We start from the raw sequence: 14866 nt of genomic DNA, 5'->3' as shown, positions 1-14866 counted from the left end.
TTATATGGCAACCCAGCTCCAAAATGGCCTGTTTTAAATTCATTGTATTTGTGATGTCACAAAAACTGATTTATTGACATAAATATACAGATAAGGAGCGTTTCTGCCTGAACTGGACAAGGCGTAATACAAAGCAGCCAATCAGAACAGAGTTAATTTACATATATTAGCCTTAAAGGCAACAAAACTATCTTGTTTGATTCTGAGGGATAAAGAGAGGTGAGAGAGTGGAGCAGGGCCATACAAAACACAAGAAACATGACGTGACGTGAAGTTAAACTTCATTACAGCAGAATAGACTGTGGAATACAGCTACTCGTTGTTTGATGTTAAGCCTAAATGATAAACTCTGAGTGATGAAAGAAAGAAAGGATGTGAAGAGTGTAGAATAAACAGGATGGTAAAGTTACACTCGTGTTCAAATTTAGAATCATTAGATATTAGATCTTGCCATTTTAATAATAATTGTTGCTTTAAATACAGTTCACTGAAACAGTGTGGATTTAAATATTGCGAACTATTTGCCAAAAGGTACTTTAGATGTTTTTAATGTTTCAAGAATTCTACAAACAAGATGTGAATTTTACTTTACATTTTTTGGTAAATAGAAATAAAAAATCTGCTTTGAGATCTGATCTCCACTTTGGAAATATGCTGAATTTTAATATGAATTTTATTACACTTTAATTATCAGTGCTATAGAGCTTTCCCAATCTTCTACAGCTCTGCTCATCATTTATAGACACATCTAAACTGTGCTGTTTTTTGTTGTTTCCTAGTGTCCTACCAGTTATTAGAAACATATGAAGTTGCACATGACTAGCAGATTATAACCATTTTATCCATTTATCTGCCAAGTTTGTTTTATATTATCGAAAACAATGATTCCAAACTTTTAAATGGCGCTGTATATTTCATCATAAAGTAATATGACATATCTACTATTAAAAATGTGCTAGATATTTGTTCTCTGTGGTGTATTTACGCCACTTTGTTACACGCACAGCCCTCCTCTTCCTCCTCTCCCCCTTCATCACTCTGCAGCAGCGCCCCCCGCTTGTCACGTGACCACAGAGCCAAAATGGCCGCGTTCGTGTTTTGACGAATAATACTTTTGTGTTTGTTTCATTCTTTTAAAGAAATCGAATTGAAATCGTCTTTACTGGGTGGGGAAGGGAAAAAACAAACGTCTAATTAATGTTTTAACTTAAGCAGCTTTAAACAGACAATCACGCTTTATTGTTATTTTGTCGTATTGTTTTAGACTATGCACTTTCGGTGTTTATAAGAGGCAGAGAGAGAGAGAGGAGGCTAGCTGGCTGGCTAGCGAAATTATTCAGCTAAAAAAAAGAAAAGAATTAAAAGAAAAACGATGGAAGAGCTGAGTGCTGACGAGGTAAGACAGCCGATATATTTCTGTACGTTCTCTAATGTGAATTAGCCAGTGTAATGACAGAAATGTTGCCAGCACTGTGTCGTTGTCCCCCTCTTTTTCAGCCGGAGCTCAAGTCAGCTTCTTCTTCGCCAGCTTCTTGTCCGAATTTTCCCGTTCCACCTTAAATAGTGCAGCAGTTACATTCTGGCGCCTGAGGTAGCTGCTGCACCATTTAAGGCGGAACGGGAAAATTCGAATAGGAAGCCAACTTCAGCCTCGTAAAGCTGTAATGTTGCCTGGTTTTGGTTAGCAGTCAGCTAAGATGAGAAGACAGCTGCTATCTGCTGTCTGTCAACAATACTACTCTTCTCTATGTTCATGTTTGGCAGATATGTGCATAATTATGTTATATGTCGTTTGGGAGAATTAATGTGGGGTTCACATTGAGTGTCAAATGAACTGTGCTATGTCATCCCACCAGCTAGTTTGCTAGCTAGCAGTCTAGTAAGTGAAGCTCACCTACTACTGGTTGTTTGCTAAAGCCCAGGTTAGCTAACCTAGCTAGCTTCGCTGGCTGGTTTAGCTTGCTGCGCTAGCTTCATTGTTAGCCAGTCGGAAATATACAGGGGATAAAATCAAAACTCTCTAGGCTGACATGCCTTTTAAAAAGGCAACGCGTTTATTGTCACCTTTGCTCCTTTACGTGGTGGTCACTGACGATACGTTACCCAAAGGAGCTAAAATGCTTCGACTTAATGTCAACTGGTCTAGTCTCTGTGGAAAGGCTGTGCAGTATAAAAGTAACATAAATTAAGACCGTGTCAGCAGCTAATTAAGTCAGCTTTAGACTTCAGATTCTGTTTTCGAAAAATGTGTGGATTCAGGGGTTTTATGCTCACGGTTACTATGCATTTTTAGTTCACAATTAGATACTGAAATAAGCCAAAAGCTGTATTCAAACCCCTTTCAGCCTGGATATCTTTAGCTGGCTGGTGAACTGTTGGTACTGTTTTCTTGGTCTTCTCACCTTTAATAACAGCATCAAAGCAACGTAGCTGCACAGATAGGTTTGGTAAAATGAGTTTAGTTTAATCCTGTTGCTGTTGTAGTCCTTCCATTATCATTGCCTAGGCTCAACGCAGGCTGGAGTACCGAGTCATTTTGGCCAGATAGGATTGCTCATTTTTCTTAAAAGTTAAGGACCTTAAAAGAACAGTTAGGGTTGGGCAGCATGGCCAAAATATAACAGCAAGATACGAGCCGTTTTTATGATGCACAACATTTCATGTTTCAGAATTTTGAAAAGATAGACAAAAAAACCAGTCACAACAAAAACTATGAATACAGTGTTTTTTATTACATACTGCACTATCCGAAATCCAGATAAACAGGCCTGATTGTGCTCTCTTTGTAATAATATATGAAGCCTGTCACTATTTTGGAAGTGCTAACAATTTTCGCAGTATGTTCAGAAAAACATACTGTGATTTGATTTTTCACTAACGGTACATATCAATATATTCACCACCCATAGTTTACAGAACTTTGAAAACAATTGAAACATTTACTGTTTAACACTGTAGTCACTGAGGGAAACTGTCTGGATGACAGAAAAAGGGGTCAAATGTGTCTCACAGTGTAAACGTTGTCATGTTGGTGTTGCTTCTCAGATGTACAGCCCTCGCAGCTGACCTGACTGGATCCCCTCAGTTCAAAACTCAGTAAAGGCTTATATGTGCATCTGTGCTGAATACAAGGACTTATTCAAATTCTGTTCTGGCTTCTTAGAGCTGTCAAGAACTAAAATTGCACAGGAAGAGCAGTATTATGATAATCTGACCTACAGTACAGGTGTAAGGGCTGATTAATAGCTGTTTTCCTTTTGTGTGACTGCTCCTAATAGTCAAATTCTTGTATTTTTCAAGAAAAAGTGCAGGGCCTTTTTGTCTTTTAAGGTACTGATGGAGATATGAGAGTTCAGGTCTGATCCATCTCTGAACTTCAACTACAATATCTGTTGCTGTTGTCAAAATGCTAATGGTGGGGTAATCGCTAGTTACAGATTTTTGGCTGCGCGGTAGACTGAATCAGGACGAGGCAAAATTATCCTGTCATGCATTTATCATCTTGGCATTTCACTGTCAGCCTTTACCAGGGAGACTGAGGTCTTCGTTTTACCTTCAGTGCCTCTTGTGAGTCACTGGAGTATGCACTGATCCTTCTGAAGTATTTCATTGCTGGACAATAACAGATGAGTGTTAATGCTTTGAAATATGTTGAAAAAAAGCAGTAGTTTTTCATTTTCTTTCTTTCTAATTTTTACTATGTTGTTTTCTAAATAGATCTTCATCTGGGTTTATTTATTTCAGCTTTTCAGCTCTAACTAGGGTGTTCCCTCAGTTTATATAAATTTGTTGGCCTTCATTTGGAGATGAGGATGTCAGTATTTGTAAGGATGCACTGTTATGGGAATTTTGGGCCAGTGCTGATATCCAATATATTTTACATACATATGTGGCATATAAGTTGGGACTTGATACAACTTGATTAGCATTACAAAAAATGTACTGTTTATTTGTAGAGGGTTACAAGTGTAGTAAGATTAATAGATTGAAGGTATTTTATCACAGCAGCCCAGCATCACCAATGCAGATAAATGATATTTAGCCAATTATCTGCAGATACCAAAATAATTATATATATAATAAATATGATTTATTCCCCAATAATCTGAAAAAATATACCCCATTTTTTTTTTTAGATTATTTTTAAGTGTGGCACTACTGGCTCTTTTTCTTTACCTGTTCCAACAAACTGGATACCATAAAAATTAATATAGTGACATATCATATATTATAAGTATCAGATATATCAAACTCTTGATTTTGCCCAACTCTACTTCCAGTGACATTGTGCGTACTTCAATATTTCTGATTTTGAAGGAATAAGTTGCTCAGTTGTACTGTATGAATTCATTTTAACTGACTGTTTCAGATTCGGAGAAGGCGATTGGCCCGGTTAGCCGGAGGTCAGACGTCCCAGCCCACTACTCCTCTGAGCACCCCGCTGACGTCCCCACAGAGAGAGACCCCTCCAGGTCCACTGCCAGGGCCCTCGGGGGCCTCTCCGCAACCTTTGCCACCAGCACCATCCCACACTTTGGGCCTTAATGCCCAAAATGTCACCCCTGCCACTTCTCCAATGGGGCCTTCAGGTAAGAATGCTGTTCTGGTGTCATTCCATCTTATTAGCTGCAGCAGTGTTCAAAGATTCCTGCCCATAAAATGGTATTTGTAAATGTACTCTGTACTGAAAAAACAGCACTGGTCGTTTATATAGCCTGCATACGTAGAGCTTTTTTCTATCACTTTCTTTTTAAAACTGAAAGCAGGCAGATTGTTTATCTTTGAATGCTGCCTGTCACTGTGGGAGCATGTCCTTGGCTCCACCGGCGCTTTTAAATGGTGCTGCTCTGGGAGCACTGCTTTTAGGCGTACGTTCAATCAAGAGTGACTCAGATTAAATGAAGCTCCATGCACTGCTTGTTTTTAAATCTTTGAATATGTTTATAGTCAGTCATGCATGCCTAGTGAGCCTAACCACATGTGTAACATATTATACATTACACAGTGATTGTTCAGCTATAATTCAAAAGGATAGGTCAGTGTACCCTCTAGAATTCCTTGTTCTCATTCTAGGGATTTCTAATTGAATTGTCTGGCTTTTATCTTCAAAAGCTCAGGGAAGACCTTGGGAATCATAGAAACCTCTAGAGAGCAGTTCTAATATCAAAGCAAGTAAAGTTTGTGTGCTGTATTTTGCTTGAGTATGATGGTGCTAGTCCCCAGAAAAGTGCATAGTCATACTGGCAATCTCTCAGTACCTTAGCCTTGGCCAGAGTTCAACCCAGGACTTGTATGTGAGCCAGACTGATGGTTCACTCTCATTCTCAGATTTACAGCGTGCCTCACTGCCATAGGGAGTGCAGTCTGTTGATTACAGGTACTCTCCCTGTCATGTAGGTTATGACCTAGTTGTTCTAAGAGTGTTTGCATATCCTCTCTGATTACCTTTGTAGTCTTGTGACTGCTGTTACAAGTAGAGAACACTGAAGGCTCCAATCTCAGTCTGTTTATTTTGGGATACACTCATAAAAAAGAAAGGTAATCTATTTTGTATTTTTTTTTGTTTTGCTTTCGGTGTCAGCATATCACACAAGTGACCCAAACAAGCTGAACCTGTTTACTTTGTTTTTTTTGGGTTTTTTTAACATTCTGTTTTCTTTGAGATGCTCAATGTCCTGTCTGATGATGCAGAGCTTCTAGTGGTTTATATTTCAGGGAATCAGGAATTTTGGGGTGCACATCAGCTTTTGTAAAATGACCTTTTTGTGTTGTCATCAGAAAGTGCAGAGTGCTATTGTGACTGCCATTCAGCACACCTGATTCAGAGCTCCACATGAAAGTGCAGTTTTAGCAAAAGTACAAGGCTGCAATGTATTGCAGCTTTTCTCTAGAACCTACAGCAATGGAATGTGTTCCAAAGCATCTGCCGTGCTCTTACTGTATGCTGCTATCTTGCTATTTCTAGATGGGCACTTTGGCAGGGTTTTGCAAGTTACGATTGTTCAGTGCTTACATCTGTTTACACTCAGTTAACAGTATATTGCTTACACCTACTTTATACCTACACACGTTTGCCATTTTTTCAGGTACACCTGCTGTGTGGGTGTACTTTGTAGGTATACAGTTCTGTCTCTTGTCCATCTAATCACACTTTATCAGCCATGTTCTACCTTGTCCATCGGTGAAAAGTACAAGCACAGCTCCCACTGACAGGCCACTACTATTGTGGTATCACTGCTGTGCTGAGGATGCTACACCATCAAATATCATCTGTAGTGATGGTCCTCTAGTGGTCCCTTTCCATTGTTTAACAGAATCGATGGCAGCTGAGAAATGGCGCATAAACAGAGATGGGCTACAACCTTGGACGACGATATAAATTTAGACAAGTGATTATATTTTGTGGAATTACCACATTAAACGATTCCATTGCAATCCAAATTCAGTTAGGAACCACGTGTGAGTAATGCGGAGCCTTAACCTAAAGCCTGCATTTTCCCAGGTGATGTTGGAATTACCATGTGGGCTACAGCATCCGGTGGTTCTCCACATTCATTTGGTCGGAAACTAAACTGTTGCCAAAAATGTGCTTGTCCATTTTTACCCTCTACCAAAGAAAAGATCTCATGTACCTGAATTTATTTGCATGCACCCCAGCATTTACTGCCATATTGAAAACCTACATTATAATCATTCCATGTGGCATTCAAATGTATGTGTTTAATTGGTTGGTGGTGTTTGATAATATCAATCATCAGCTTGGCAGAATGGCAACTTGGTGTATATTGTCAGTGAAGCTTGAATTCATGGGGAGTAGAGTTTATAGTACATAACCAGAACAATCTAAGCCTACCGAAAATGCACATTACAAATGACATCTGAAGACTTGTAAACACATTGTAGTCATGATTTCACTGCTTTGCTCTTTGCTGTAGGGGTGGCTTACCGCAGCCAGAGCAGTGAGGGGGTCAGCTCTCTCTCCAGCTCCCCATCCAACAGCCTTGAGACCCAGTCTCAGTCCCTGTCCCGCTCGCAGAGCATGGACATAGACACAGCATCCTGCGAAAAGAGGTGAGGATTCCTGTGGGGCAAAATTAGATGTCCCTCTTAACAGCTCTGAAAAACTAATGATGAGAGGATAAGGTTTGAATAAAGTACATGAAAAATTAAACTAGTTTCTGTAAATACTTTTTTCTGTCCTAGAAGACAGATGTAAAGAGTTCAGCTGCTGTCTCTTTGCCAACTCTTTCTGCAGTTGGTTTTCAGTGTTCCTTTGTCCTTCGGCCTCATGATCCTATAGTACGAAAATGCGCCAGTCTCTTAAGTGCTTAGCAGAACTCTCAAAATGTCAATCACAGGCATGTAGTGATAAAACTGGCAGTATTCCTTTAATTGACAGTTATTTCCCCACTTTTCAATATTTTATTTATATTGGCAGTGACCCTTTATTTCTATGGGCAATGTTAGGATGCTCCTTTAGCAGTAAAAGGTCACAGTATTTACTATTGAGAATGACTAGAGCCATTTATTGAACAGTTTTTTTAATCTGATCCTGCTCTGTGTCTTCAGCATGTCCCAGGTGGATGTGGACTCAGGAATTGAGAACATGGAAGTAGAGGACAGTGACCGCAGGGAGAAGCGCAACCTGGCTGAAAAGGTGAAAGTAGCAGTCATCTTATGAATGGAGGAATCGTTCTGCCTTTTGATTGACATTCCAGCTTTTAAAAGTTACTAATTAATGCTGAGTTTGTGAAATATTCATATATTTGCTTATTGAGAGTGATAAATAAATGAATAGTTTTGTTAACTGAATGCTGTTTTTTTTTCTGCAGGACTCCTCGTCTAACCCAGATGTGTCTGAGGAGCAGGCTCTGCAGCTCATCTGCAAGATCCTTCGTGTCTCCTGGAAGGAGCAGGACCGTGATGTCATCTTTCTGCCTTCACTTGCTGCTGAGTTCCAACAAAACCCAAAAGATGGTGAGAGGAAAACATGGAAGGAGATAATCATGTAATAATTTTATTTTTCTTCTGTGCTGTTATCAATCTAGGCTGTATTTTTCTGTTTTTTTCCCCACTAGTCTATTCTGACTTTAAAGACCTGATTGGCCAGATCCTGATGGAAGTCCTCATGATGTCCACCCAGTCGCGTGACTGCAACCCCTTTGCCAGTTTGACCGCCACATCACAGCCAATCACTGCTGCCAAATCTCCAGACCACCACCTGACGCTTGTCCCACCTTCCAGCCAGGGGAGCAGTCCCATGATGCCCTGCGGAGGCTCGTTTGGTGCCAGCTCTTTGTCCAGGCAAGTGTGGGCAAACAATGGGGTGCATTTATTCCTCACACACAGGTGCAGATTTGATCTTAAAATGTGCAAAAGAGCTGATTTTTAAATGAAGCCTGATGTATTGGTATTTCTTGCTCGATGCCTAGTTTTGAAGTCATTCACTCAAAACCCAGCCTGCTCAGATATATTTTTTTTTAACGTTCATAACCATTCATCTAAATTCTATTGTATTACTATCATATGAAATAATTTCTTTTTGAGCATCTGCACACTTCCATATTTTATGTTCTATATAATTCCTGTTGTTTTCAGTTTATATGGATGTAGTCCACAGTCTCAAACTCAAAACGTCAGGATGAGCACTACGTTAATACCTCCAGTAGCCCCACCTCCAGTAGCCCCACCTCCAGTAGCCCCACCTCCAGTAGCCCCACCTCCAGTAGCCTCTCCTCCAGCAGCCCCTCCTCCAGTAGCCCCTCCTGCAGCTGCCCCACCTGCAGCTGCCCCACGCCTCCCTTTCAGCTCCCCCTCTCCAACCCCCTCGGCTCCTCTGCCCATCTCTCAGAGATACAGGCCTTACTCGCTGAGCCCTTCTCAGTCTTCCTCTTTTCCCATGAGCCTGAGTTCCAGGTCTGGCACTGCAGGGCCCTCATCTGCCCTGACCACTTCTACTCAAAGCCCAGCTGTGCCGTCCAGCCCCCAGCCTGCTCAGCTCCCATCCCCCAGACACCGTGCACGGCACACAGCTGTCCCGTTCCCTTTCTTGCCTGCCTCTCCTACCACTATGGCCAGACGGACCGCCCTGGCTGCCCGGATGCCTTCTAGGTATTTTCTCGCTGTGTTAGATGTGAAGCTTTGCCCACTAAACCAGTAATAAGCTAACACTGCACCCGGTTAAACAGGATCCGTCACTTGTCTAGGGATGTCAAGATTAGTTGATTAGCATCAATTACTTGTTAAAAAAATGAATATATTGCAATTTACCAAACCCTCGGCTTAGAGATTAGGTCAGGTTTTTATAAGCACTGTTGATATGCTTGTTATGCTTGTTGGCATAATTTTTCATGATAACAAATAGTCATGTTGCCCAGCCCTAATTATGTGCATGTCTGTGATGAGTTCATTAAAGATTTCTCAAAATTTCTTGAGGTGGCATCAAAAACGACTTTGCACCAAATGAAATTTAATTGACACGAATACACTGATAATACGCATTAAATTCTCCTACTGCTCTCTGACATAAAGAAACGAAGCATGATTTACACACTCATTTATATGCATATGTATATGAATGTGCATTTTCAAAGACTTTTTGTCCTTTCCCGTGAAGTATTCTGGAATCCTTAAAAGGCTCTGTGTAGTATTTAGTTAAGCCCGTTTTAATTATTTGGCTTTTAAAAAAATGCACTGGTTACTTAAAAGTTGTAAACTGTTCTGTAGATTACTCGGCTGCTAATATAATCGCTCGTGAAAGTTGTCCTTATTAATAAATTATTGGGTATTTAATGTATCATTCATTTTTATAATAAAATGATCTATGTGAGCCGTATCACAACTTCTAACCCGTGCATGTGGTAAAGTCTTTTGATAAAGATTTCAGTAAGTTGTTCAGAAAGTGTTCTATAGTTGTTTGTTGTGTTCCACTTTCAGCTTCCTGCCAGCTTCTCTTTTTTAACAGATTTCCTTTGTACTTTTCTTGTGCCCTTTGCTGCTGCTGTGGCGTGGTTCATAAACATCTAATGCACATAAGCTGATCTTCAGCCTCTGTGGTCATCTTCTAATGAGTAGCATAAACATAAAGCCTATTTGACAATAGTCTATTTGTGGTTCCTCCTGTCCATGAGAAATGTCATTAAAATCTCCACCCTCCTTCATTTCACATCCTCCCGTCCTGCACTCGTCTGTCTGCCGTGGCCCTGCCAGCCCTTTCTCTCTCCTCTTCTTTGCCCTGTCTGACATGTCTCAGGACAGCACTGATGATGAGCTGGAGGAAGACGAGGAGGAGGAGGATTTTTCTGGGGTTCAGTTTGGGTCAAGGTACCAGTGCCAGTGTGTGTTGCATGCTTCAGCGTGCTGCCTGGCCACTAACAGAAACATGTTTTGTGCCCTGTGCTGGCACAGTAAATGGGCCTTGCCGTAAAAAAAAACACACAGCCCAGTGGCTTCCATGAGCAGAATTTTTTTCCGTTTTGTTTTGGTTATACAGTACTGTGCAAAATTCAGTCCCTTCATGTGTTTAATTTCCAGTCAACGCAGCCTTTAATTGGAGTCATTCATTTTTCAGCATCAGAACAGAAAGCAAAACACATTTATCAGAAAATTGCAGAAGTTTCAACAAAAATGTTTCTTTTCAGCATATAGTATCCATAGTTTGCTTATATTGGAGTTTCTATTGTTTTGAGACTTGCTTTCAGTTTTTCAAAGAAGTAAATCTGCACACACATTTTCCATGCTTCCAAAGTTCAGTCTTAGTAGTTGGTTGTATTTTCCTCTTCTCACAATCCAAGTAATTCCAAAGACGGTCAGTGATGCTGCTGTCTGTGCTCGGGGGTGGTCACTCCATTGTTTTGAGAACACCAGCAGCTCCATGTTCTTGCTTTTCTCAGCACAGCTGAGGCCCATAACATTGAGTTGTCTTCTCACAGTGGAAGGATGAACAGAATCGCCTGTGGAGTTTTTTCAGATCTTAAGCAAGAGTGGAGCTTAATTATCTCTCAAAATCAGAAACTTTAAGTGCTGTTTATTTGAAGGTGACTGTATTGGTTTTCTGTCAGGTCTTACATAGTTGTTAGAAGTCCCTTTTTTTTCTCTGTCTTTTAATTATTTTTTTAACTTCAGTTTTGTTTTTTTACATGATATAAAATACTGTATATTTTTTTAATATATCTAATCTCCTCTGAATAATCTGAAAAATGAATAGCATTGTATTTGTATTTGGCCATTTTGACTGGAATTTAAACAAATGAAGTGTCTCTAACTTTTGCACAGTACTGTATGTTGTTTTGAACAAAGAGAGAAAGGGTAGGTCCCCTGTAGCAAAAAGACGTGGCAGCCCATTGGTGAGGTGCTTTATTTCAAGGTGATATGTTGTCAGTGTCATGAAGATCTGAGACTAATTACAGCTTGTGGCATAAATGTGATCCAGCTGACCTCTAAGCGCCTTCTCAGAACATCCGTCTGTGCTCCTACTGTTGCATCTATCTGTTCACTTGACTTTTGACAACAGATTTTTTTCATAAGGCTTGCCGTCTTAATGATATTATTGAGAATCGCCCAAGCATTGGGAAGTGTCTGGTAATGAGCAGTTTAGGTGCTTAATCCGTGCTGGATGAATAAATAACATGACTAATGAGAGAGGCAGAGGTGTGCTGTGGAGTGTGTCCTCTCACCTGGGAATTCACCACTAATGCATGGCACATCAGACCGGAGGCTCTTAGCGTTTGTTACAGTTGCCGATGACTCTGCCCTTTTTTATAAACCAAAAATGTTGGGACAGTGTGTGAAATGCTAATAAGAACAGAAAGCAGTGATTAGAGGGTGTTACGCTCTGCTTGGGGGGGTGGTTTATTATTTTTGGCACTGGCCAACCTAAAGTCAATACTGGTGTTTGTCTTTGTACAGAATTCTTACAATATACTTTTCTCTTATTGATTCCATGTCTTTGTTCATTTCACTTTGCCAGTTTTCACATACCATTAGTTGTAGCCGTTATGTACACAGATGTCCACCATTTACTCATTCTGTTATGGTTTGACCCTAGACTAGTCATAACACAAGTTAAATTGAAAACAGTACATGATACTTGAAGTTTTGCTGCCCCTGACTCACTTACTGTAAATAAATGCTCATTCCAAGTTTGGTTCCTGTAATACATTCCAAAGAAAGTTGGGATGGGAGCATGTCTCCCTTTCAACATCACTTAATAATTGTTTGGAGACTGGATACACCAGTTGATCCGATTTTAAATTTTTGCCATTCCTCTGTCATTTTTGTATTTTGTGCTTCAGCGTTGTTGCCTCTAAATGTGTGTATATCTTTCAGCATTAGTGGGGCCTTCACAGATGTGAAGTTACCCATGCCATGTGCACTAATACACCCCCTTTCATGACAAACCCTGGCTTTCAAACTTGACGCTGGTGACAGTTTGATGACTTGACAGTACACATTTTCACTGTGCATCAGTCCATTTCAAATGAGCTTGAGCCCAGATAAGGTGGTGGTTTCCGCTGTGCATAGTGCAGTCTTAACTTGCGTTTATGGATGCACTGATAAATTGTGTTTATTGATGACAGTTTTTTATGCAGTGCTGTCTGAGTGATTAAAGATCATGTGAATTCAGTTGTGGTTTTTGGTCTTTCCCTTTACACACAGAGATTTCTCCAGATTCAGTGAATCTGCTGATAATATTAGGCATGGTAGAGGGTGAAATACTTTAAGTTCCGCACTCCTCACTTATTGAGGAGCATTCTTAAAAGGCTGGATTATTTGCTGACTCATTTTTTGACAAAGTGACATGCCATCCTATCCATGCTCATAAAGGACTTTTTCCCTGTTGCTCCTTTTAAACCCAAATATAGTTGCATCATCTGTTTAAGATTTCTTTTTGAACAGTTCACAAAAGTCAGTGGGGTAGTCTTTAATTGCTCCTCTCCTAGCTTTCTTGAACATGTTGCAGGTATCCATTTTAGAATGAGCCTATACGTACAAAAAAAGTTCATAAGTGGTCTTACTTAAATATGTGGTCTTTGTAGTGTTTTTGTTAAAATACGGGTGAAAGAGGATTTAAAAATCACTTCTTTCTGTGTTTATTTACATTTATATGCTGTTGGACTTGAGGTTTGTAATATGCTTTAATTTGATTGGGATGTGCATCTTTTGCCCTTGATTAAAGAACATTTTTGATCTTTTTTCGGGTCCTCTTGACAGGCTTCTCTCAGCCATAGCACGAGTTATTTCATGTGTTTATTAATAACCAAGCACTTGCTGTGTTATTGGTTGACTTTGTAAACATAGACAATTTATACAGGCTTATAAATGCTTTGCATTTACTAAAGACCTTATCTAGTTCTGAATTGTGCAACATCTGCTGTGTTCACTGTATATAAGATACGGCAATATTTTCTAATTCTAACACAACGCCTGCAAAGCATTCTCTTACAGGATAGCGTCCATTGATTGTATATTATTTTTCTGAAGCAGGGTCTATTTGCCACGGGTCACTGTTGGGTTCTTTTTTTTTCTTGTTTATAATGATATCCATCTATCTCTCTCCATTTGTCTCTGTGTCTCCTATTGTAGCCTGGGTGCGTCTGGTGGGGGAATGGCCTGTGACTCAGGCAGTGACCGCTTCACCATTGAGGCGTGTAAAGAGACAGAGATGCTGAACTACCTCATCGAGCGCTTCGACAGCGTGGGCATGGAGGAGAGAAAGGCTCCCAAGGTGACTCTTCACAGAGGAAACCTAGCTTCCATATAAAACCTACGCCTTCACCTATGACTATGAGCAAAGAAAATGAATACGCGATGCTGCTAATATGAGGGTATTCCAGTGGAAACTGAATTAAAAGGAAGCATGGATTTTCAATGCTCTCTTTGTAATACTTCATCATGATTCTGTTCTTCTTAGATTAAAAGATATCTCATGGGAGAGAAGTGATGTGTTCTTTCTTAGAATGAAAGTAAAATTTATTGTCAAGCTCAGGGGAATTCCGCTCCTCAGACTGATGTTGTGGTGCCTCTGCTGTATTTCCTTATTCTGTGCTGTTGCAGATGTGCAGCCAGCCAGTGGTCAGTCAGCTGCTCAGCAACATACGCTCCCAGTGTATTTCCCATGCTGCTCTTGTGCTTCAGGGTGCCCTCACTCAGCCCAGGTCAGTGCTTACAGAATGTGGAATGACCCGTTTTATCATCTTTAATTCTGAGCTTCTCAACAAAGTATGTGAAAACATTACTTCTTAATTCTTTCTGTGCGTAATACGTTAAGATACATGGACATAGCAAACAGAACATGTAACACTGTGCGCGCGCGCGCGCGTGTGTGTGTGTGTGTGTGTGTGTGTGTGCGCGCGCGCACTGATCAGGCATAACATTATGACCACTTCCTTGTTTCTACCCTCATTGTCCATTTTATCAGCCCCACTTACTATATAGGTGCACTTTGTAGATCTACAATTACAGACTGTAGTCCATCTGTTTCTCTGCATACTTTGTTAGCCCTCTTTTAGCCTGTTCTTCAGTGGTCAGGACCCCCATGGACCCTCACAGAGCAGGTATTACTTTAGAGGTGGATCATTCTCAGCCCTGCTGTAACACTGATGTGGTGGTGGTGGTGGTATGTTAGTGTGTGTTGCGCTGGTACGAGTGGATCAGACACAGCAGTGCTGCTGGAGTTTTTAAACACCTCAATGTCACTGCTGGACTGAGAATAGTCCACCAACCAAAAATATCCAGCCAACAGCGTCCTGTGGGCAGCGTCCTGTGACCACTGATGAAGGACTAGAGGATGACCAGCACAAACTGTGCAGCAGCAGATGAGCTGTTGTCTCTGACTATACTTCTACAAGGTAGGCTAACAAGGTAG

The 14866-nt window shown here is 40.5% G+C and overlaps 1 protein-coding gene across 2 annotated transcripts in view; it reads left to right on the top strand.

Moving 5' to 3' along the window:
- The first annotated feature begins 1060 nt into the window (after positions 1 to 1060).
- ube4b (ubiquitination factor E4B, UFD2 homolog (S. cerevisiae)) overlaps positions 1061 to 14866 on the top strand; it is a 29994-nt gene continuing 16188 nt past the window's right edge. The window contains exons 1-10 of one of the 2 annotated variants that reach the window (XM_036590976.1): positions 1061 to 1396; positions 4370 to 4589; positions 6936 to 7071; positions 7570 to 7657; positions 7833 to 7977; positions 8079 to 8304; positions 8599 to 9111; positions 10210 to 10323; positions 13585 to 13726; positions 14056 to 14156. In XM_036590976.1, coding sequence (XP_036446869.1) covers positions 1373 to 1396; positions 4370 to 4589; positions 6936 to 7071; positions 7570 to 7657; positions 7833 to 7977; positions 8079 to 8304; positions 8599 to 9111; positions 10210 to 10323; positions 13585 to 13726; positions 14056 to 14156 — 1709 coding nt within the window. In that variant the 5' untranslated portion in view covers positions 1061 to 1372. The remainder of the gene's footprint in view (positions 1397 to 4369; positions 4590 to 6935; positions 7072 to 7569; positions 7658 to 7832; positions 7978 to 8078; positions 8305 to 8598; positions 9112 to 10209; positions 10324 to 13584; positions 13727 to 14055; positions 14157 to 14866) is intronic. The other variant, XM_036590977.1, reaches the window with a different exon arrangement.

This window comes from Colossoma macropomum, unplaced genomic scaffold (genome assembly GCF_904425465.1).
Source record: "Colossoma macropomum unplaced genomic scaffold, Colossoma_macropomum, whole genome shotgun sequence".
NCBI classification, from domain to species: Eukaryota; Metazoa; Chordata; class Actinopteri; order Characiformes; family Serrasalmidae; genus Colossoma; species Colossoma macropomum.
Note: the sequence above shows the minus strand (reverse complement) of the source record. Positions and strands in the feature narration are given on the sequence as shown.